This window comes from Sorex araneus, chromosome 8 (assembly GCF_027595985.1).
Source record: "Sorex araneus isolate mSorAra2 chromosome 8, mSorAra2.pri, whole genome shotgun sequence".
NCBI classification, from domain to species: Eukaryota; Metazoa; Chordata; class Mammalia; order Eulipotyphla; family Soricidae; genus Sorex; species Sorex araneus.
In genome coordinates, this window is record NC_073309.1 from 43,080,189 (window position 1) to 43,101,833 (window position 21,645).

General features: G+C 57.5%; 3 protein-coding genes across 4 annotated transcripts; 2 read left to right on the plus strand and 1 right to left on the minus strand.

Moving 5' to 3' along the window:
- On the minus strand, positions 1-4,967 carry PAF1 (PAF1 homolog, Paf1/RNA polymerase II complex component). Of its 2 annotated transcripts, none has more exons than XM_055145087.1 (14): positions 4,669-4,967; positions 4,112-4,141; positions 3,936-4,028; positions 3,520-3,641; positions 3,370-3,436; positions 3,180-3,281; positions 2,992-3,097; positions 2,838-2,906; positions 2,637-2,740; positions 2,442-2,558; positions 2,220-2,348; positions 789-894; positions 622-700; positions 1-525 (listed from the first exon to the last, which is right to left on the minus strand). In XM_055145087.1, the coding sequence occupies exons 1-14, from the start codon at positions 4,713-4,715 to the stop codon at positions 125-127; spliced, it is 1,572 nt and encodes a 523-aa protein (XP_055001062.1). In that variant the 5' UTR covers positions 4,716-4,967; the 3' UTR covers positions 1-124. The 2 variants fall into 2 exon arrangements, with proteins under 2 accessions (XP_055001062.1, XP_004617430.1); XM_004617373.2 differs by having other exon boundaries at positions 610-700; positions 4,669-4,963.
- A 140-nt stretch (positions 4,968-5,107) lies between these two features.
- MED29 (mediator complex subunit 29) lies at positions 5,108-10,130 on the plus strand. The gene is made up of 4 exons (XM_004617374.2): positions 5,108-5,433; positions 5,948-6,006; positions 6,274-6,358; positions 9,834-10,130. The coding sequence occupies exons 1-4, from the start codon at positions 5,218-5,220 to the stop codon at positions 10,074-10,076; spliced, it is 603 nt and encodes a 200-aa protein (XP_004617431.1). The 5' UTR covers positions 5,108-5,217; the 3' UTR covers positions 10,077-10,130.
- An 8,301-nt stretch (positions 10,131-18,431) lies between these two features.
- Positions 18,432-20,952, plus strand: ZFP36 (ZFP36 ring finger protein). Its single transcript, XM_004617375.2, has 2 exons — positions 18,432-18,548; positions 19,359-20,952. The coding sequence occupies exons 1-2, from the start codon at positions 18,525-18,527 to the stop codon at positions 20,280-20,282; spliced, it is 948 nt and encodes a 315-aa protein (XP_004617432.1). The 5' UTR covers positions 18,432-18,524; the 3' UTR covers positions 20,283-20,952.
- Positions 20,953-21,645: the final 693 nt, after the last annotated feature.

Below are 21,645 nucleotides of genomic sequence, written 5' to 3' on the forward strand. Positions count from 1 at the left end.
TCAGGAGGGAAAGTGTAGTTTATTAACAAAGGATCAGGGGTGGGAAACAGATGCCATTGAGGGCTGGCAAGCAGGTCACTGGCAAAGTGCCTTCCTGCGTGGGTGCCAGTCTACAGCCTGGGACTCAGTCACTGTCACTGTCGGCCTCGCTGGACTCAGACGCTGCCGCCTCGCTACCATCCTGGGCCGAGTGCTCGCTGCCACTGGGGAAAGGGCTGGCACTGCGGCTGCGCTGGCCACCCCCGTCACTGCCGCTGTCGGAATCATTGTCACTACCACGGGCCTGTCCTCTGTCCTCCTCATCCGAGTCTGCGTCCTCCTCCGAATCGGCATCGCTGCCGAAGATTTCCTCCTTGTCCCGGGCAGCTCGAGCCTCATCCTCACTGCTTTCCTCCTCGCCGCTCACGCTCTTGTCGCTTGCCTCTTCCCTGTCACCCTCCTCACGCTCACTCTCACTGCCAGAGTGCTCCGAGCGCTCATCCTCACTGGCCTCCTTCTCGCTGCTGCTCTTCTCTCGTTCTTCATCTGTGTAGAAGCCAAGACGTTAAACTCAGTTCCTGTCTGCCCTGCCCGGCCTCCCCAACTCCAGGGGCCACCTGCCCATATTACCTGAGCCCCCACCTTCTTTCTCCTCTGTCTCCATTTCCTCTTCCTCTTCTTCCTCTGGCTCGTGGTTCTCTAGCTGGGCCTTCCGTGCCTCCTGAAAGCAGAGCAAGGGGACAGGCATTCAGGGAGTTCCCTCCCCCTCTCACAGACCACCCTCCATGCTCGCTAGTGCTGCTTGTTACCTGGGCTTCCAGTTCTTTCTCGTTCATATCCCGATGTTTGACCACAAGCAGAGCGTTGGTACCTGACTGAACCCCAGCCTTGGCCCGGCGCTTACTCAGGCGGACTCTGTGGTGGCCAAAGTTGGGGGAGGAGAGGGAGGTGGGAAGATTAGTCAAAGGTGTCTAGTGGGGTAATTCTGTCTGACCTGGTCCATCTTTCCCTACATCAGTGTCTATGCCAGAACCAACCAGGTTGTCAAGTAAATGAGAGTCAGTACACTGGGAGCATTGCAGAGGTGGTGTTAGCACAACCTTTAAGAACTGGGGCATCGGTGGGGGACACATACCTAAAAGTGACTTGCTCTACACACAGCCAACTCGAGTTCCCTCAGGATGGCATATGCTCACCCCAAGGGGAGTGATCCTTGAACACAGAGTCCTGAATACAGCCAGATGTGGCCCCCAAATAAGACACTGTTTGGCTGGCCCACACTTCATATAGCTTATCTCCGTCACGTACACACTTATGCAGAACATGTATTTTAATGTGGGCTGGTCACCATTAAGAACACCACCAAGGTCAGGGAGACGGTAAGTGGGAGGGCCACATAGGAGCTCTGGCACTACAGTGTCCTTTAAGCCCCCAAACAAAACAATGCCAGAAGGGGACAATGGTTGGTAAAAAGGTCAAGAAACACTGGTTTAAAACCAATAGCCCATTGAGCCACCTTTTACATTTCCTGCTTGGTTTAGGCCAATTTGTGAATTCTGCTTTTAAAAAACCTCAGGGTCACTTTACCAGCCCTTAAGCAAAAGGCCAAAAGAGCAGTAAACTTCTAGCTATCAAGATTAAGCAGTTACATTTACAGTCACATTTTCCCCCTTCTTTTGGAGGTGGGGGCAGCTATTTCTGGCAGTGCCCAGCGGACCATATGGTGTGGGAAGCTTGACCTAGAGTCGGGTGGGACACAAGGCCAAGGTTTCTACACTCTCCAGTTCCAGGGGCCTCACAGTTTTTAAACTGGTACCTAGCGGTTCACTGAAAAAGATGTTTTTGGTTTTTTTTACATTTTACTCTCTGCTTCACACCTCTGTGAAGTCTCCTAATAATGGGAAAAAATGTACCCTAAAAAAGCTTTTTCTAGGGTCAAGAGTAAGTGCCACTTGATCTCTGGCACCCTGGTTCACAGTGTATCCAGCAATGCTGGCTGTGACCCAAAAACAAAACCCCCCAAAATGTTCTCTAGTACCACCTAAGGTTTTTCTTTGTGGATTTTTGTATTCAAACTAGGTCCGGATCACGTGCAGAAGCTAGCTCACACTGTTCCTGCTTAGAAGCACATGTGACAGTGATCACCTTAAGCATAAATAACCTCCAAGTTGGCTTTCAAATAGGGTCTGGATCCTAAGGCTAGGGCCCAAACTAGTCTCAGATAGGCTCGCACTGAGCACCTGGTCTCCAGCTCGTTGTAGTAAACCCCATCGCCCTCTCGGAAGATGAAGAAGTAGTTTTCCTCATAGCCCTTGCTAGCTTTGTTCTTCACGTTCCAGTTGTACTCCCGAGCAATCTTGTAGTCATACCTGAAAATGAGGGGTGTCACAGGATTAGACTCGTTTCTCTCCATGAGGAAGAAGACTTCCCAATCCCCCAAAACAAAAACACCCCACACGCACACATCATCTGGGGCATAGTCCATCTCCTCCTCTTGGTCTCTCTTTCGCTTCTTCAGTGTCTCATCCACTGGCAGGAAGTAGGCCACAAACTGATTGCCCTCCTCATCCATCATGCCCCTGGATGGTGAAGAGAGGTGCGGTGAAGACAAAGGGCCCATGAGCAAGTGGGCAGGATAGGCCAGTACAGCCACTTACCTGATCATGGCCTGAGACATCATCTCCAGTGCAGCAGCTCCACTTGTGTCCTTAGGGGCTGGATCTGAGTCAAAGATGACCTGAGCACATGGGTTAATCCACATCTGCAGAGGGGGTGGGGGGATACAGGGGGCACAGGTTGGACTGAAACTGGCAGAGACTCTAAGTTGATCCCCCTATACCTCCTGCCCTGGGCCTGACCTTAAAGTCTGGGAAGACAGGCATGACCTCCACAGGTGTTACTCGGGGCTTGCTGTAATGCTGGGAGATCTGGAGGGGACAAAAATAGGATGAGGTTCAAGACATAAAGCTCTGAGCCACACTGCAGCCTGCTCCCAGGCAAAGCCCTCATTACTGATTTCTGGGCATCCTCGAAAGTCTTCTCAATGGCTGTGATCTGGCTATCACGGTCTTTGTAGATTTCTTCCTCCGTGAACTGCTGCTTCACAGAAACCCCAATCCTAGGAGGGAAAAGAAAAGCCTTTAGGGACCAGTGGACACACCTGCAATCACCTTCCTTCTTTCCCTCCTGCTACAACTTACTTGACCTCAGGCTTCTCATTGGAAATGCCGTAACGATTGAACTCCGTGGAGATGTATTCTGTCTTTCGCATCCATGGAACCACTTTCGCGTGCTGCTGGGATCTAACCAGAAGGATCAGGCACCTCAGGACCCCACCACTCCCCTGCTTTGAGAGCCATCTGAACGAGTCCTCACTTGGCATCCCCTCACCTCTTAGAGCTGGTAGGGGCCTGAATCTCCTCTTCCAGAAGCTTTTCATCAGCTGGATCTAGGAGTACTAGAGGAGAGCAGTGGGGACACAAAGTCCATGAAGGAGACCTGGCCTGATATCTGGCAGGCCCTCCCTGCCTCCCCACGCACCATTGGGGTCGATGCGATAGGTGTCAGGGTTGATGAGGTCGATGGTGACCCCCAGGTCTGGCTCAGTCAGAAGATCATGTTTGTGCTGCTTCTCCAGAGACGTTGCTTTGTACTGGACGAACCTGGGTGGAGAGGCAGCCACTAGAATTTCACCCCTCGGGTTCCTGAGGCCCCACCATTTAAACTCCATTGAGAACACAATACTGTCCCCAGGCTGGAACCACACACTCGGGTGGAAAGAGACAGGAACACTGACCAAGTGTCATGAACACAGAGGTTAGACACCCACCATGTGGAAGGGACAGTTGTAGATCCCCCAGAGCGCTCAACCAGCAAGTACCTGACCTCAGGGCCTGCACCCGGCAGTGGTCGGCCATTGTTTATGTCCTGCCCCTCATCAGGGATCTCTGGCTCACCTGTTCTGGTCGAAGGGGTAGGTGATGAACTTGGGATCAAAGGGGATGTCAGGGAGGCTGTTGCAGTATTTGACTCGGCAGACCACTCCAGACCTGGGAACAGAGGCTCAAAACCCGGCCCTGCTGCAACCTCTCCCGGCACCCCTCCAGGACCCATGCGCTTGGGGCTCACTCACCTCTCAGGCAAAGTGCGGTGGGAATTGGGCCTGCAGGGAGGAGAGAGAGAGAGAGCATGACCTCTCTGGAGCTTTAAAAAGGGAGCCGATGACAAGCTAATAACCGTGTCGGGGTGCGCCAAGTGCTTTGGGGGGAACCGAGAGTTCCTCTTAGAGGAAGTTTTTCAAACCGAGCTAATGAAGCAACCCAAACGCTCAATCGCTTTAAAAAACAAAACAAAACAAAAAACGGGCAGTTTCTGGTGCTTTCATCAAATCCTCCACCTCGCTGGGTTTCTTGGAAAGGGTCCCGAAAAATACGTGTGTGGAGGAATCAACATACAATACCTTCCAAAGAGTCGCCAAAGGGCTTCATCCTGAAACTGAACCACCCGGCACCTGAGGGAACCTGCCCCTTTGGTCAAACGTTACGGCGTTAGGGCACAGGCTTGACGTCATGAACAGATGCGGGGGGTCGCTGATGACGTCGTAGGCAGACACCCTCGCCCGCACCCCGCCTCGCCTACACCTGGGCAGACCTCGACGAGGGCAGGGCGGTGACGCGGCGTGGCGCCTACCTGTGGCCATCCTCCCGCTGGGCCTGAGTCTGGATGGTGGGCGCCATGGCGACGAGGCGACCGCAGCTCGGGCCGAGTCCTCGCCGAGCCTCAGCGGGGTGCGGAGGGGCGTGCCAACTCCAGCGGACGCTCGCTCCGAGGCGCGGCTCGGGGGCCTTTCCGCGGAGATAAGGGCAGGACGAAGTGGGCTACCCAGAAGAGCGCTGATAGACCCTCCGGTAAACAAGCAAGCGGCACCGACTGCCGCGAAGAAGCCGAGGACGCGGACGAGTCGCCTCACGCCGCGAGGGCTCCGGGGAAATATAGTCCGAAGAGAGGCTGCCCCTGGATTGGTGGGCGGCTGGTAAAGGGCGGGACAAGGGGAAAAGACTACCTTGTGATTGGTGGATCGGTCTCATGGCGGAGCGCGGATCCTGAGGGCCTTCTTACCTTCCATTGGTGGAACGCTCTGGAAGGCGGGGCTAACCTGTAAACCGGGAGTAAAGCTGAAGAAGCTAAAGTCCGGCGAGACACTGGTGTGACGTACTTCCGGTGCGCGAAGTGGAGAAGATGGCTGCATCCCAGCCACAGCCTTCAACCAGTGCCGCCGCTGCTGGCATGTCGGGTCCGGGCTCGGCTGGGGGTCCGAGTACCCAGCAGCAACCGCCACCGCCGGCACAACTGGTGGGGCCTGCCCAGAGCGGACTCTTACAACAACAGCAACAGGACTTCGACCCTGTGCAGCGCTATAAGATGCTCATCCCGCAGCTGAAGGAGAGCCTACAGGTAATTCGAAGGCAAGCAGGATTCGCCAGCGCGGGTGGCGGTGTTGTGTAGTCAGGGAGAGAGGAAAAGGGGTCAGGGGGCTAGAGAAGACGAAGGGGTTTCGGGTCTCTTCCTGAGGCCGAAGCGAAGCTCGAGGTTGGCGGTGCGAGGAGGGATCGGTGCTGATGGAACTGATCAGAACGATGGGTGCGAGAGTTCGAGGGAAAAACCAGGCCCTCATCGTTGAAGCCTGAAAAGAGGCAGTTTGTAAAGATCTGGTCGTGAGTTAGTGCGTGAGAGGACCGTAAGGAATGTTCTGGAGGTTATAACCGTGAGAAGCCATTGGGAAAGCAAGCCTCTGGGAAAAATAAAGGCTGTTGCTCTAGGGACGGAAGAAGAAGTGACTGCCACTTCTGGAGTGACGGGAGAAGGAATGTGAGGTGAAGACAGGGTTTCTTCCGATTGGGTGGATTTTAAGCATACAGGTTTACCAAAAGTCTCCCCCCTTTCTCATCTTTTTTTTCGTTTTCACTAGACCTTAATGAAGGTTGCTGCCCAGAACTTGATTCAGAACACTAATATTGACAATGGACAGTAAGTGTAGTGCTTCAAACGTCGTCCTGCCCACCCCACTCAGAAACCCGTGCCCCCCCCCCTTGCCCTCTCTCCCAGTTTTCCTTGATTTAAAAACCTTGTCACCTCACACCCAGTCTTTTTCTAGCTTGCCTCTTAGCTCCCTAACCACACTCAGACCCTGCCTACCAGACCCCTGCCTGGTTCCTGACAGGTTCTTGGTTAGATAAACACTGATGTCCCAGAGGTGGGAGATCCATCCCGTCACCTTCTTCTCCTGGCATTTAGAAAGAGCAGTGATGGACCCATCCAGCGCTTTGACAAGTGTCTGGAGGAGTTTTACGCACTCTGTGACCAGCTGGAACTCTGCCTGGTAAGAGCCTTGTTAGGCACTCAGAGGGGTGTGTGGTTACATTCCTGCCACAGTCTCTGGGGTCTTCCCGCACCTCATTCAGTCGCTCCACACACCAGTCAGACACTCCTGCAGGCAACCCCCGTGTTTCCCTGGGCTGGGGATATGACTCAAAGGCTAAGTCAGCAGGCCTGGCACGTGGGAGGCCTGGGTTCCTGCACATGGTCCCCTGAACGAGGAGTACCCCCCTGCACCACTGGATGTGACCCCCAAAGAAACAAAATAGATTTTTGTTTCAGCAGATGGTTGAGGACTCTGATCCTCCGGTCCTCACTGACTTGCAGTTTGCTGGAATGAAACAGATACATCTGAGTGACAGATGAGGAGTCAGAGCTGTGCTGGGGCAAAGAAGTCAGGATTGACTCCCAGGAAACCCCACGACAGCACCTGATCCTGTGGGGAGTGGAGTTGGTGGGAGAGGACTCAGGAAGACCACTAGTGGTGAGCACATTTGAGCTAGGCCTGCATGGGAAATGGAAGAGGGCAGGTACCAAGGGCACAGCCGCTGAGGCAACCTATGCCACCAGCCCCTGCTGGCAACTCTTTATCTCTCTTTTGGAAAACGGGGTTTCTGCATAGAGGTTTCAAGATCTACGAGTAGGCCAGAGCCATAGTACAGCGGATAGGGAGCTTGCCTTGCAGGCGGTCAACCCAGGTTCAATCCTTGGCTCCACTTATGGTCCCCTGAGCACTGCCAGGAGTAATTTCTGAGTGCAGAGCCAGGAATAAGCCCTGAGCATCATTGGGTGTGGTCTCCCCCACCAAAAAGAAAAAAGATCCTGAATGTAAACTAGTGTTTTCCAGATGCTGGTGCATGGAGCTGTGCAGGTGTGAATGGTTGATGCATGGTTAGACCACTGATACTTGGCCTAAGAAACAGGACAGGGGTTAAGGCACTTACATCGTTTCATCCCTGGCAGCACATATGATCCCCTGATCCTGAGTACCACTGGTATAGCCCCAAAACAAAAACCAGTGATGTAAACTACAAACATGACAGATGTTTCCTGTAATGTTGTCATTATGGGCCAGAGAGATAGTACAGGAAATGGGTACAAGAACGTAGTAGTGGGCCTGCATCTGTAGTACAGCACAGCGGGTAGGGCGGTTTGCCATGTACACAGCCGACCCGGGTTCGATCCTCAGTGTCCCATATGGTCCCCCAAGCACCGCCAGGAGTTATTCCTGAGTACAGAACCAGGAGTGACCCCTATGCATTTATGGGTGTGACCCAAAAAGCCAAAAGAAAAACAATAACAACAACAAAAAAAATGCAGTAGTAGGTCAAAAGAAGTGGTTTGGGGCCAGAGAGATATTACAGCAGGTAAGGAGTTTGTCTTGTTATTGGCCGGCCTTGATTCGGCTCCTGGAACTGGAAAATTAAAGTTTTAAAGATTCCAGGACTGAAGAGATAGTAAGACAGGTAAGGCTCTTACACGTGGCCGGCCTTGGTTCAATCGCCAGCACTCGCATTTGGTTCCCCAAACCCTATCAGAAGTGATCCCTGAGTGCAGAGTCAGGAATAAGCACTGAGCACAGCCAGATGTGGGCCCCAAACAAACAAGATTTAAAACAAATATATATGCTTTTTAAAAAGTATTTCATAAGGAACAACTTAAAAATATCCCTTTATTTTGTCATTTTTATTTATTTTTTAGTTTTTGGATTTTGGGTCACACCCAGCAATGCACAGGGGTTACTCCTGGCTCTGCACTCAGGAGTCACCCCTGGCGGTGCTCAGGGTACCATATGGGATGGTGGGAATTGAACCTGGGTCGGCCGGGTGCAAGGCAAATGCCCTACCCACTGTGCTATTGCTCCAGTCCCCTATCCCTTTATTTTGGAAGGTGGAGGTTGGGACCACATAGTTCAAGGGCTGTTCCTGGTTCTGTGCTCAGGAGTGACCCCTGGCGGTCCTTGGGGGAACTGTATGCATAGCACCTTCCCTCCCGAATTGTCTCCCTGATCCTTTATGAAAGTCTGGCCAGGGTGTGGTTAACACTGCCTGTATTCCCTCAGATCTGAAAAAACTCTGGGAGCCTTGCAGCACTTTTTCACAAGAGAGAATTTTGGTTTTTAGTCTCCAAAGCAGTGCTCAGAAGGATGAAGGACCTCTCCCAGTAATAAGTAATACTCTCTGGCTGGGTGGGGGAGGGGGGCAACATTCCGGGCTCAGAGCTAGGGGGCTGGTGATCAAGATAGGCTTCCCCGGGGCTGGAGAGATAGCACAGCGGGTAGGGCGTTTGCCTTGCACGCGGCCGACCCGGGTTCGATTCCCAGCATCCCATATGGTCCCCTGAGCACCGCCAGGAGTGATTCCTGAGTGCAAAGCCAGGAGTAGCCCCTGAGCATCGCCAGGTGTGACCCAAAAAGCAAAAAAAAAAAAAAAAAAAAAAAAAAAAAAAAGATAGGCTTCCCCGTGACAGCCTTAGCTGTGCGGGCCTGGGGCACTGATGGGCTTGTGGAGGTGGAGCTCCCTGAGGTGAGGGGTGGATGAGAGCTTCAGAACTTAAGGGGAGCCTGGGGATGCAGATATGGTATCCTTTAGTTCAAAGGGAGAACTGAACACAGCTGTGGGGGTGGGGCACAGCCCCAGGACCTGAGAAGAAGGAGCCAGACTCAGAAATGGACACAATCAGGGCCTGGGCACAGCCAGAGCACCTGGGTGCAGGCCCTGGAGCTGGAAGCCCTGGGCTCAGTGCCCACCCCCCTCCCAAAGAAAGGCCTAGAAATTGCTGTCAGAAGAGGCAAGGGAGGAGTACCCGGAGTCTGTGGTGACAATCCTGATGAGTGAGGTGGAGGGTGTGACTTGGGTAAAGCACCATGCGTGCATGCATGGCACTGCAAAAGTCATTGCAAGAAGGGTGGGAGATGGTACTGCTGTTGGGGCCCATGCCAGGAATCGAACTTGTATTCCATACTTGGCACCCCAGGATCCTCTGAGCACTGCTGGGTGTAAGCATCACGGGGCGGGCGGGCCTGGATGTCCCTGGCACCACCAGGCCTGAGCTTCAGTGCCTCTTCGAGCCCTTGTGCTGAACTGATGGGCCAAAGTGGTGCGGATCACTTGTGGGGGCACACAGACCTCCTGAGTGCCCCCAAAGTAATAGTAGCCGCGACATTGCTTAGTTAACTGAAGTGATGAGCGTCCACAGACTGACAGCAGACGCGGTCAGTACCTCTAGGCCCAGTTTTCTAAGGAGGAGACAGGTCTGGGGAGGAGCAGGCAGTACTAGAGGCGCCCTGCTAGTGACAGGCACCGGGCCAGGCTCCCACCGCGTGGCAAGCAGACAGGCACACACTTCCAGGAGGCAAGCCTCAAAACACATGTGCACACACGTCTCGGCCAAAGCAGCTGCTAGGCTGACCTCGGGTGGCGATAGAAGGTAGCACACGAGAGGCTGAAGAAGCACACACCTTACCCGTCTCCCCACAGCGCCTGGCACACGAGTGCCTGTCACAGAGTTGCGACAGTGCCAAGCACTCCCCAACGCTTGTGCCCACTGCCACCAAGCCCGACGCAGTACAACCGGACAGCCTGCCCTACCCACAGTACCTGGCGGTCATCAAAACCCAAATCGCCTGTGCCAAGGACATTCACACGGCCCTGCTGGAGTGCGCCAACAAGGTCACGGGCAAGACTCCTGTGCCACCTAGCGGCCCTGGTGGCACCCTGTGAGGGACGGGGGTGTGGGCTGGCGAGGAGAGGGGAATAAAGGACCTTAAAACTTCACTTGGCCTCCTGTCTACGTGCAGTGACCCTCACCGCCAGGGGGCAGCAGAGGCCTGCAGGGAACTCCAGGGCGCGGCCCCGCCCTGCATGCTCCCCAGTTGGCTGCCTCGGGTGGACCTTGAACCTTGACAGTTGTTGACCTCTGTTCCCAGGGTTTTTCCCAACCTGACCTGGGTGTGGACACCGCCTGGGCCCTTCCCCCAGTCCTTCCCAGATTCTGCCTCATTGGGTTGTTTTTGTTTTTTTTTTTTTGAGTTGGGGGAGTTGACCGCTTCTCAAGCCCACTGGCACTTGCTCACTGCTGTTGCCCATCACCATTCTTTCTGGCCCTGTCTCCCCCTCTGCACCTGTCTTGGATCATCGTCTGGATCATCTCTCCCAGTAATATTCCTCTTCTTGGGGAGTGCCCCCCAGCTGTGCTCAGGGGGTGCTGAGGGCACTCCCAGAGTAGTTGGCCCAGCTGTGTGGGCCTGATGGTTGGTTCACCGCCTGGGCCCTGAAGTGCTGGGGGAACTCCAGCGAGGTGATGTGGGGAAGGGGGGGGACAGGGAGGGAGGCAGTGGTAAGGATCTAACTCAGCCTTGTGCATGCCAGGCACACATTCCAGCCTCTTGCTGCCTTCCGCACGCATGTCCTCGCTGGGACATTTTGTCTGTGAAGGAGTAGGTTCTGGGAACCAGAAACCCTGACTTGCCTGCAACTGGGGGAAGGAGCTGTTTTTCAGAAGCTCTGCTAAAGCCCAGGATCTTCTGCAACCTCCTTGTCTGCCTTGACCCAGGAAAGGGGAAGTGCAGGGGACCAAGGCCCTGACCTCAGCACCCTGGTAGGGAACAAGCCAGTCCCCCTTTATGCCCTGCGCCTGCGTCAGCAGCTTTCAGACTTGGAGCATTGTGTAATCAGTGGGTGAAGCCAGGCCCAGCCGGGTACTGGGTCCCTGTATTTTTAGCCCCAAAAGAGAAGTGAAAAGGCCACAGGCCAGGGTGAATCATCAATCCTGGAGAAGAACCCCAGCGGGCCTGGGCCTCAGCTATGGGAAGCCAACCTTGGGGATCGGGGACTGCATCAGGTGCCTAGCTGCCCTGAGCCAGAATCCCTTAGATGCACAGCCTGGGCCTTCAGGCCTGGGCAAGCGAAGGGCGGAACCACGGCCCACCTGTTGGCTGTGAGCAGCTGGTGACTCAACCTGGTTGGGGGGATGCACACCCCTGCACCTCTGCCCAGTTCCTACTCAACACCCCAGGGCCTCGGGGCCCAGGCCCATCTGAGCCCATGCTCCCACGTGCCCAGCTGGGGGGTGTATTCCTTGAAGTGCCAGCACGTGGTACGGGGCTCACACGTGGGGCTGCTGCTTCCCAGAAGCCCGAACACTGCTGCATCCACGCTTCAGCTTTGGGGGCTACTCCTGGCTTGCTGCTCAGGGCTTGCTCCCAGCGGTGCTCCAGGGACCACATAGGGCTGGGGATTAAATCAGGGCCTCCTTGGGGCTGGAGTGATAGCACAGCGGGTAGGGCGTTTGCCTTGCACGCGGCCGACCCAGGTTCAATTCCCAACATCCCATATGGTCCCCTGAGCACCACCAGGAGTGATTCCTGAGTGCAGAGCCAGGTGTAACCCCTGTGCATCGCCAGGTGTGACCCAAAAAGAAAAAAAAATCAGGGCCTCCTACATTCGATTTTGGGGCCACACCCAGTGCTCTGGGTTTACGTCTGTCTCTGAGCTAAGGGATCCATCCTGACAGGCTCAGGGACCATATGGGGTGCTGGGGATCGAAGCCAGGTTGGCCGCATGCAAGGCAAGCACCTTACCCACTGTCCTATCACCCCAGCCAAAGCCCCAGCCTTCTGTCCTTGTGTCTGTGCACTTTCCCTACTGACTGCCCCGCCTTGAGGGCCATGGATAGGGACTTGAATCACATCTACTGAATACCTTCACCAGATTCCAGATTGCCGGACTCACTAAGGCCCAAAGTCTAGTGAAATTTGCAGAGGTGTGGTCAGCCCTGCTGCACCCCTCACACTTTAAGATGTGATCTCCTGATAAAGCCCAAGGTATTGCCTGCCAACGGGATGCAGTGATCAGCTAATCAGGGACCAAGCGATAGCATCTCCCATGCAGTTCCCTGAGTCCGCCAGGAGTGACTCCTGAGCACTGTCAGGTGTGGACCCCCCCAAAAAAAAAAAAACAAGATTGGAGCTTAAAAAAAAAAATCATCTCCCCCTGCTCCAGGCACCCACTTCCAGCCTGGGGCCACAGAGAAGAGGTGCAGCTGGCCCTGTGGCCTTCTACAGCACGGGGGAGGGGAGCATGGGAGCATGACACCCCAACACTCGTGACATAGGACCTAACAGTACTGGGGTCTACATCGAGGGAGACACTGGGTGGGTGCTGGGGTGACAGGGACATAATGGGACACACACAGGAAGATGCAGCCCCTGAATCTGTTTCATTTTCACTGAAGAGTCCGATAGGTAAGGCCCTATCCAGGGGCAGCATCCCAGTGAAAGACAGCAGAGTATGAAGAAAAGTGTGTCAGGTAACATGGTCCACGAAGAAAGAAAAAGAAAGTTGACCAGAAGCTGAGAGAAGGACCAGAGAGAACATTCCAAAGCACTCAGGTTCCCATCCACAGAATTGAAAGCCTAGTAGAGGGGAGGTGCTCACCTTGCACTGCCTTAATACGTGGCAGCTGAACTGAGCTGGATCCTGACACCCCATCTGGTCCAAAGCCCTGCCAGGAGCGATCCCTGAGCTCAGAGCTAAGAGTGTGTCGTCCCCTCACCACCACCCACCAGCACCCTGTCTTGTCCCCTAAGCACTGCCAGGAGTGATCCCTGAGCACAGAGCCAGGAGTAAGCCCCGAGCCCTACTGGGTGTGGCCCAGAAACCAAAAAAAGAAAGCTGAGGGCAGAGCGACATAACCAAATCCAGCATAAACTAGCTGAAGAAGGGAAGTTGGGGCTAGGGGGTTCCTGGGAAGAGCACCCTCATCCTTACAAAGTGTCTTAATAAGGGGGCTGGGTGAGCACTTGCACTGGGTTAAGGCACCCAAGGTGGTGAGACAAAAGAGGGTGTGGGGTGGGGGGGAGAGCAGGATCTTGGTTTATCATGTGCATACCCAGGCCCATCAGGTTGTCTGCAGCATATCCTGGGCCTATTCTCCCATTCAGAATATCCCACCTAGAGACTTTGTTTAGGCCATTATCTTTCTAATCTCGCCCTGTCACTTCCCTCCAGCCTCTAGGTCCCATCTCTCCTACAAGTGTATGCCACCAAAGGGTCAAAACTGCATGTCTGCAGGGCATTGGGGGAGGGGATTTGCCAGGAGGGGTTACTAGGCTTATCGAATTGGGCGGAGCCCCTAGCTCCGAGGGTGTGGCCCCAAACCAAACCAAAAATGGAGAGATACTAAGGAGGAAAGGCTTTTCAGAAAGAAGGAATACAAAAGCAAGGTTTTCATCTGGATAACTATTACCTTATTGAAAAGTTCCAACCCCCTGGGATACTGTATGACTGAAATCCAATCATGGGGGCTGGAGCAATAGTACAGCAGGTAGGCCGTTTGTCTTGCACGCGGCCAACCCGGGTTCCCAGCATCCCATATGGTCCTCTGAGCACCTTCAGGGGTGATTAGAGTGCAGAGCCAGGAGTAACCCCTGTGCATTGCCAGGTGTAACCCAAAATCTTGCTCCAAGGTCAGAGAGATGGGAATTGGGAGAAGGTAGAATTAAGAGCCTGCTTTGAAGGAGAGGGGTTCGGTCTTACGGACTTCAGGGCCCATAGACATTTAGAGGGCAATGTGGAGGACTAGAGGTGGGTCAGGAAGTGGGAGCAGGGGTTGGAGAGATAGTACAGTGGGTAGAGCAGTTGCCTTGCATGCAGCTGACCTGGGTTTGATCCCACGCATCCCATAGGCTCCCAAGCACTGTCAGGAGTGATCCTGAGTGCAAAGGGAGAAGTAAACCCCTTGAGCAAGACTTGGTGTGGCCCAAAAAACAAAACAAAAAAAGAAGAAGTGGGAGTAGGTCAAAGAGCCTTTTTTTCCTTCTCCTTGCTTGATTTTTGGGCCACACCTTCAGTGTAATGGCTTCGTGCTGGGGGACCCTAGGTGGTGCCAGGGATTGAATACAGGTCAGTTAGTATTTGCAAAGCAAATACTCTCTGGCCCTCGGGAGCACTTTTTTTTTTTAAGTACTAAGACCCAAAGGGATATTGGACAGCACAAACCCAGCCTCATGAGGTCAAAGGGACTGTGGCTCATGGGCAAACTGCCCCCTGCGGGAACTGCACAAACACCACCCCCTCCTAGGATCCTGGACCCTACCATGTAAAAAACAGCCCTCCAACCAACCACCACTTAGCCCGCTATCTCTGGGCCCCATCGCAGACTTTGCCCATCCTGGCTGACTCAGCCCAGCCTGATTATCACAGGCCTGGTGATAAGCCCTTCAGGTGTGAGCTGGGGCTCTCTGCGTGTGTCTCCAGCACACAGACAGACCACAGCGGGGGGAGGGGGGGCGCGGGGAGCCAGCCGCCTGCACCTCCTCCTCCAGCTCCCAGACGTCAGGAACCAAAGTTCACCGCCACACAGTGCCTTGTGACCAGCCCACAAAGGCACCGCGTCCACACGCCCGCCTCCCAGGGACACCTCAGACAAGGCCACAGACAGGGGAGCACGCACCACACAACTGATGACAAGGCTTGAGTCTCTTGAGTCCGACTGTGCATGCACACACCCAAACTCACACTAGTGGCCACACCAGTGACCACACAGGGTCCCAGGCAAGCGCGCGCACGCATGCACACATTTTGGGAGGCCACACCCTGCGCTGCTCAGGGATTCCTTTCGGCTCTGTGCTCAGGGATCACTTCGACAATGCTCAGGGGAGCATATAATAAGGGTGCTGGGACAGAACCCAGTTTGGCTGTGCGCAAGTCAAGCGCCCTACCCGCTGTACTACAGTTCCGGCCCCAACACACTTTCACTCACACTCCTAGTGACAACTCAGCACTGGGCTGGGCGCGCGTGCGCGCACGCGCACACACACACACACACACACACACACACACACACTCAAACTCAAACTTGCACCCCAGGGCACGGACCCCTCCCCAGACCCTGCAGGCCTCACTGGCCCTGAGTCACTGCAGATGCCACCGCGGTTGGCATGACACCGCCAGCAGCTCGGGGTGTAAGTCACACGTTCTGTCGGAGGCCACCTCAAAGTCCCTTTCCAGGGGCGTCCACACTCTCACACGCAGATGTGTGGAGGTAAACACCGGCGAGGCCGGCACAGGCGGTTTCGCACCTGCATCCACACAGGAAGCCAGGCACAAGCGGATCTTCAAATGTCCCCCTCGGCGCCCTCCCACCCCCGCCCGAGCCAGGCCGGAGCCCCAGCAGCGCGGCCCGGGTGAGCCCAGCTCCGCGCGCACGTGCCGCGGCGACCGGGCTCCATCGGCTCCCACACCCCCGCGTTTCCCGTCCCCGCTTGTTTTTCTGGAAACTGCACTGGGGCCCCTCCCCCCCGCCGGAAGTGCCCGCCGTATTTTTAGCTTCTCGGGTTTCCGCCCCTTTGCCCCCGCCCGTCGCCCGCCGGTCCCGGCCCCCCGCCGGGCTCGGAGGACCCCGCAGGACCCGGGCCCAGGCCCCGGGATCATTCCTGAGGGGATTCCCGGCCGCCGCCCGGGCCGCGGATTTTCCCGCTGGCTACGTGGGGAGCTGGGAGGAGTCCGCGCCCCGAACTTCCTCCTGGGCTGGGATGCCCGCGGCCAGGACTGGGGGTGATGGGTGGGGTACACAGCCTCTAAAGGCAAGCGCGGAGAGCCGGGGCACGGCGCGGGGGCGGGGGGAGGCGGGGCGGGACCCCGACTCCGGGATCAAGCGTAGTCTCCGAACACAAGTGGGTTTGGGGACTCCGTATCCTTCGATCTGGAAGGGGCTTGGCCCGGGCGTCCGAGTGCAGCGTCTGTTTCACAGGGTGGTCGGCCCTAGTGTGCGTCCCCCCACGCCCGCCTCCCCATGATTGCGCCCCTCAGTCCCCCGATCGCGAGTCGCCCGATCGGCTGAGGCCAGGCACGATGACTCAGCACATGGGAGAGGGGACGGGGTCGGCCTGACTCAGGGATGGGAAACGCTCCCAGGCCGCAGGGAATCGAAACTGGAAGCCCCCGCCCCCACCTTCCTTCGGGATCGCAGCCCGACCCGGACTCCCGGGACCCTGGGGTGCCCCTACTCCACCTCCCACTGTTCCCGCCGTCTCAGCCACTGCGTGGCAGGCGAACCGGGAGCGCTGCCGGGAGGCGGGAGCAGGCTCCGCCCCTTTCCCCCTTCTGTTTCCCTCCCCCCCCCCACCAAGTCCTCGAGCCTCTGTTTACAGACTACCGGAGCCCTGGTTACTGGAGAGGAACCCCGGGCGTCCGGGCTTCGCCTCCTCGTCACGGCTTCCAGGAAGCCTCCCCTCCCCCGCCCCGTGCGAGTGAGTCACGGGCGAGCGGGAGGCTGCGACCGTGCCAGAGCCGCCTGCGGTCGCCCGGCTCACGGGACCGCCGGGAAGGCCCCTCGGCCCGGCCCCAGAAAGCGTCGCACCAGGGATTCCCCTTTGCTCTGTCAGAGGGCAGCGAGGCAGGTCTGCGTGCCTGGGAGAATCTCCCCAACTCAGTGCAAGCCCACAGCCACGGCAAGAGTGAACTTTCCACTTTTACAACTGCACGCTTCTGTGGTCATGATTTCTTGCGCGCCCCCCCCCCCCATAATTTTTGCTCCAAGCACCTAAGGATTCGGTAAAAGTAAGTTTTCTTACCACATCTTCCACTAGATTCACACAGGGCAACCCTAAAACAAGAAAAGACCGACCCAGCTGGGCCAGGAACCCAGCATATTCAAAGAGTTCCCTGGAGAAACATTTCTTGTAAGAGACCTGTCCTCTGCGGAAACCTACCCCCACCCCGTTCCTTCCATCTCATAATTGCTTTCTAACAAGGCAGCTCTCCACCACCTTTGGGGGCTCAAGTTTTCTTGGAGGGCAAACAGCAAAGTCCTAAGGGCCTGTAAGGGCCTGTTGATGTCAACAGAGAGCCGCGTTTCCTAACGGGAACTTCGAGAGTCACTGATTCTCCATCCACGCCTGGGTTTTCTCATGTCAAACTGGCCAGTACAATCTCCTGAGTTGATTCTGGAACTGGGTTTCACAGAACACCGGCTAATATCTGGGAAGCAGCATCAGGGGTGTTGCAGGAGCTGTAAATAGCCCAGGAATTGGGAAATGAGGCCTCTTCATAGTCTCTCCAGGTATCTGGCACCCCAGTCTGGGGATTGGGGAGTGAGGGGGAAGTGAGGTGACGAGGTGCAGGCTTCAGAGGGTGCTAAGGGCTGGAGTGAGTGCATGCTTTGCCGGCCTCGGGGGTTCCCCCTGCACCCACCTCTGAAAGCTGTGAGCTGGGTGTAGCCTGAGCACACTACAGGGTGTGTCCCAAAACAAAACCCCAAAAACACACTAAGAGGGGCAGCCAGGTCTTGAGATCTGGGTTGTTTAGGTCTCTTTAGAACCACCAGACTAGGTTTCAGAAGAGATCCCCCCATCCTAGCTCTCGCTCCGGTGAATCTGCCCTGGGTGCTCCTTTCTTCTTTTTCTCCTTTTCTCTCTCCTGGCCTTCTCCACCGCCAAATGCCACGGTCTGGGCCACTCTCCTCTCATCTAACTCCCAGCCACCCCCTTGACGCTGCTCACCCCAGCTCCCCACCCCGTGTGTGTGTGTGTGTGTGTGTGTGTGTGTGCTGCTCACCCCGTCTCCCCACCCCGTGTGTGTGTGTGTGCGCTACTCACCCCGTCTCCCCACCCCTTGTGTGTGTGTGTGTGTGTGTGTGTGCCTGTTTTTCTCGGGCGCTCACTCCATTCGTGTCCCCAGAGCGCTCTGCGTCTCTCCCCCACTCCTCCCCCCGCCCTGCTTCCCCCGCCCGGCCGGCCTCCCCAGCGCGCGCCCTCTCGGCCTCTGCCCTTGTCAATTCCCCCAGGAGCCCTGCCCCCACCTCCGTCCCAGTTCCCTTCTCCTCGGTCTCCCGTTTCCAGCTATGAAACTGGCCGACATCCCAACCCCGGGCCCGCCCCACCGGGTCGCGGTCACCCGTGGGCCGGGTTCCTGCACGTCGGAGCTGGGGTGGGAGTGGGGAACTGGGCGTACGGGGTGGGGGGGAGAAAGGGCGGGCGCTGAGCGGTGCAGTCCAAGACCGGGTCCGGGAAGCGCCCCTCTTGGCCCCGCCCCGGGAACGCCCCCGAGAACGCCCCCGAGGCCCCGCCCCAGCCGCTATAAAACGGCTCTAGGGCGCTGCCTCCGCAGCCTGCCTTCTGCGCTCCCACTTTCGGCGACCCTCTGTGCCCGCCGGCCGTCCGTGCCGCCATGGATCTCGCCGCCATCTACGAGGTGAGTTCCCTCCTGCAGGCACCCCGAGGTCCGCGCACCCCGATTTCCTTCTCAAACTTGGGATCTCGAGGGCTGCGAACTCCAGCCCCGGACGGGACCCTCCACCCCAGCGCACTCCCAGGCTCCCCCGTTCAGATTCTTGAAACTCGCCACTTAGCCGGTCGGGGGCTACCCCCCTGCCCCTCTCAAACCCGGGTGCCGCTAAGGAGGTGCAAGTGGCGCCCCCAACTTCCCAGCGCGGGGCCGGGGGCGGCTCTGCGGCTTGGAACACTGGCCGTCTGTGTCTTCGCAGGCGCAGGCGGAAATGGCCCCGCACCTGGCTTTTACAAACCCCCAGTTGCCGAGGGCGCGGTTTTGCGCGGAGGCGTTTCTGGGGCGCGAGGAGGGTGAGGGGAAGGTGCCCCTGGGCTCCCCGCGCAGAGGAAGTTTCCGGGACCCCGTGCACCCGAGCGATCCGGACTCTTCGCTTTAACTTTGCGCGCTCCGACAGTTGAGAAACTGGGATCCCGCGATCGGATCCCGACGCTCCAAAGCCGAGGGCAGCTGTGGTGCCCTGACATTGGGGTCCTCGGCCTGATCCGGGTGGCGGGGATCCCTCGTTAATCAACCCAGAACCCCCAGACAGATCAGGCGCCCGGTGCCGACTCAGGGTTGTTTTCTTTGGGGGCTTTTTTTTTTTTTCTAATGCTGTCGGGTGGGGCTCAGGCCCAGAACCCACAAACCGGACTGGCAGGCTCCTAGTGCCCTGCAGCTGGGGCGGAGCGTCACCCCTGCATTTTCGGTGTCTTAACCCCATCCCTGTTCCCATAGAGCCTCGTGTCCCTGAGCCCCAGCCTGCCATCGGACAGCGGGGACGCGGAGCCCAGCACAGTGGCCTGGGCAACCTCGGGACCCTGGAGCTCGGCCGACTCCAGCGCTTCGGGGGTCAACCCCCGCCTGCCCGGCCGCTCCACCAGCCTGGTGGAAGGCCGAAGCTGCATCTGGGTGCCCCCTCCCCCGGGCTTCAAACCCCTGGCTCCCCGCCCGGGCCCTGAGCTCTCGCCCTCGCCCACCTCGCCGACCTCGACCCCCACCACCTCCTCCCGCTACAAGACGGAGCTTTGCCGAACCTTCTCGGAGAGCGGCCGCTGCCGCTACGGGTCCAAGTGTCAGTTCGCCCACGGCTTGGGGGAGCTGCGCCAGGCCAACCGCCACCCCAAGTACAAGACGGAGCTCTGCCACAAGTTCTACCTCCAGGGCCGCTGCCCCTATGGCTCCCGCTGCCACTTCATCCACAACCCCAGCGAGGACCTGGCGGCCCCCGGCCACCCCCATGTCCTGCGCCAGAGCGTCAGCTTCTCGGGCCTGCCCTCTGTCCGCAGAGGCTCGCCGCCGCCCTCGGGCCTGTCCTCCTCGCCCCCCAGCTCCCCGCCTCTCCCTCCCGGGGACCTCCCCCTCTCCCCCTCCGCCTTCTCTGCTGCCCCCGGCACCCCCGTGGCCCGGAGGGACCCTGTTTCAGCCTGTTGCCCCTCCTGCCGAAGGGCCACTGCCACCAGCGTCTGGGCACCCTTCGACCTGCCTCGGAGCCCGTCCGCACACTCCTTGGGTTCGGATCCCGACGACTACGGCAGCAGCGGCAGCAGCCTGGGGGGCTCCGACTCGCCGCCCGTCTTCGAGGCTGGGGTGTTCGGGCCATCGCAGCCCCCCGTAGCCCGGCGGCTGCCCATCTTCAACCGGATCTCTGTCTCTGAGTGATGAGCCTGCCCGCCACTGAGCAGCTGGAGTTTAAGGAGGAAGGGTGGGGGGCATCTCCTTTGCACTCTGGATCTCGAATTTAGGAGCTCAGAAGCTAGCAGCCTCCCCTCCCCAAGCATTACCCCCTCCTCACCCGCACTGGGGCAGGCCCCCAGCATCCCCCGTGCAAGTGTTCACGGGAATTTTTCTTGGGGTCCTTTTGAGGAAAATGTAGCAAATTTCCAGGGCGGCGGTGAACCTTCTCTCCACCAGAACTCGCCTTGCCCAATGCTGTGAATAAAGGCCCTCACTGTCCCCATCCCCCCAATTTTTCCGAGGCCCCCTCTCTTCCGCGCGCCCCCGAGGATCCGCAGTCAGAAGGCCCGAGCCTCCCAGAGGCAGAATCCTGGTGCTCAAATTTCCCTCCGAAATCAAGTAGCCAAAGCCTTTGCCAAGTCTTCTCCCGTCCTTTGCCCCAGCCACTGGACCCCTTATTTATGACGACTTTATTTATTCTAAAAAATTTTATAGTATTTATATATATTGGGTCGTCTGCCTCCATTGTATTTTTCTCCTTTTTTGTAATATTGCAAACGATGAAGTAATTATTCTATGTGTTATAATATATTAATATATATTCAGAAATTTATTTTTGTGTGCTTGGAATTTTTAAATAAAAAATCTGCGTAGAGACCTGGACTCATGGTTTTGCGGGGCCCGTCGGGGAGACGGTCCGGAGGGTGGAGTGGAGGTAAGAGACTTCGGCCGCTCCTACCGGGTACGGAGTCCACCCTAGGCCCCTGCAAACGTGCGCGCAGCCCCGCCGCGCTTACCTGGCAGGAAGTGACGTCACCGGGCCCGGTCGTTCACCTGAGGGGGCGGGGCCAGGTGAGGTCACCGGTAGGAACCGGGAGAGCCAGTTCGCGGGGCGTGGGGGGCGCCGGCGCGCCCGTCTCGCCGGGCTCCGTGACCCAGCGCGCGGGCGGGGACGGCATGTTTCCGTCCCCACGGGGCCGAGCGGGCGGGGTGGGGAGGACGGAATGTGCCCGGGCGCGGGCCCAGGGCGGCGGGGGCGGGCCTGGCGCGGCTGGGGTGCGGGAGGAGGGGGCGCCCCGGAAGCGGGCCGGCCTGGGGGGGATGTGCCAGCCCCCTGCCTTCCCGGACCGCCCTCCGGGGGCTCAGAACGTGGGGCGTTCGGGGTGGGGAAGGGGCCCGCTAGCTTGGGCGCGCAGATTCGAGAATCTCGGCCACTTGGAATCTCAGCCCGGCTCCGGGTGACGTCGAACCCCGAGCCCCGGCCGCGCAGGACCCTGCGGGATCGCGGCCTTCGGCCTTTTCCGGGACCCAGAGTGGCGGAAGCGCACGAGCTGGGCCTTCGAGAAGC

Excerpts from the sequence above, each read along its gene's own strand:
- PAF1 (XM_004617373.2), bottom strand. The coding sequence starts at position 4,715 with ATGGCGCCCACCATCCAGACTCAGGCCCAGCGGGAGGATGGCCACAG. Across the intron at positions 2,907-2,991 it reads TCGAGGATGCCCAGAAATCA|ATCTCCCAGCATTACAGCAA; the intron begins GTAATGAGGGCT and ends TGTCCCCTCCAG. Across the intron at positions 701-788 it reads AGAAAGAACTGGAAGCCCAG|GAGGCACGGAAGGCCCAGCT; the intron begins GTAACAAGCAGC and ends CTCTGCTTTCAG.
- MED29 (XM_004617374.2), top strand. The coding sequence starts at position 5,218 with ATGGCTGCATCCCAGCCACAGCCTTCAACCAGTGCCGCCGCTGCTGGC. Across the intron at positions 5,434-5,947 it reads AGCTGAAGGAGAGCCTACAG|ACCTTAATGAAGGTTGCTGC; the intron begins GTAATTCGAAGG and ends CGTTTTCACTAG. Across the intron at positions 6,359-9,833 it reads ACCAGCTGGAACTCTGCCTG|CGCCTGGCACACGAGTGCCT; the intron begins GTAAGAGCCTTG and ends GTCTCCCCACAG.
- ZFP36 (XM_004617375.2), top strand. The coding sequence starts at position 18,525 with ATGGATCTCGCCGCCATCTACGAG. Across the intron at positions 18,549-19,358 it reads ATCTCGCCGCCATCTACGAG|AGCCTCGTGTCCCTGAGCCC; the intron begins GTGAGTTCCCTC and ends CTGTTCCCATAG.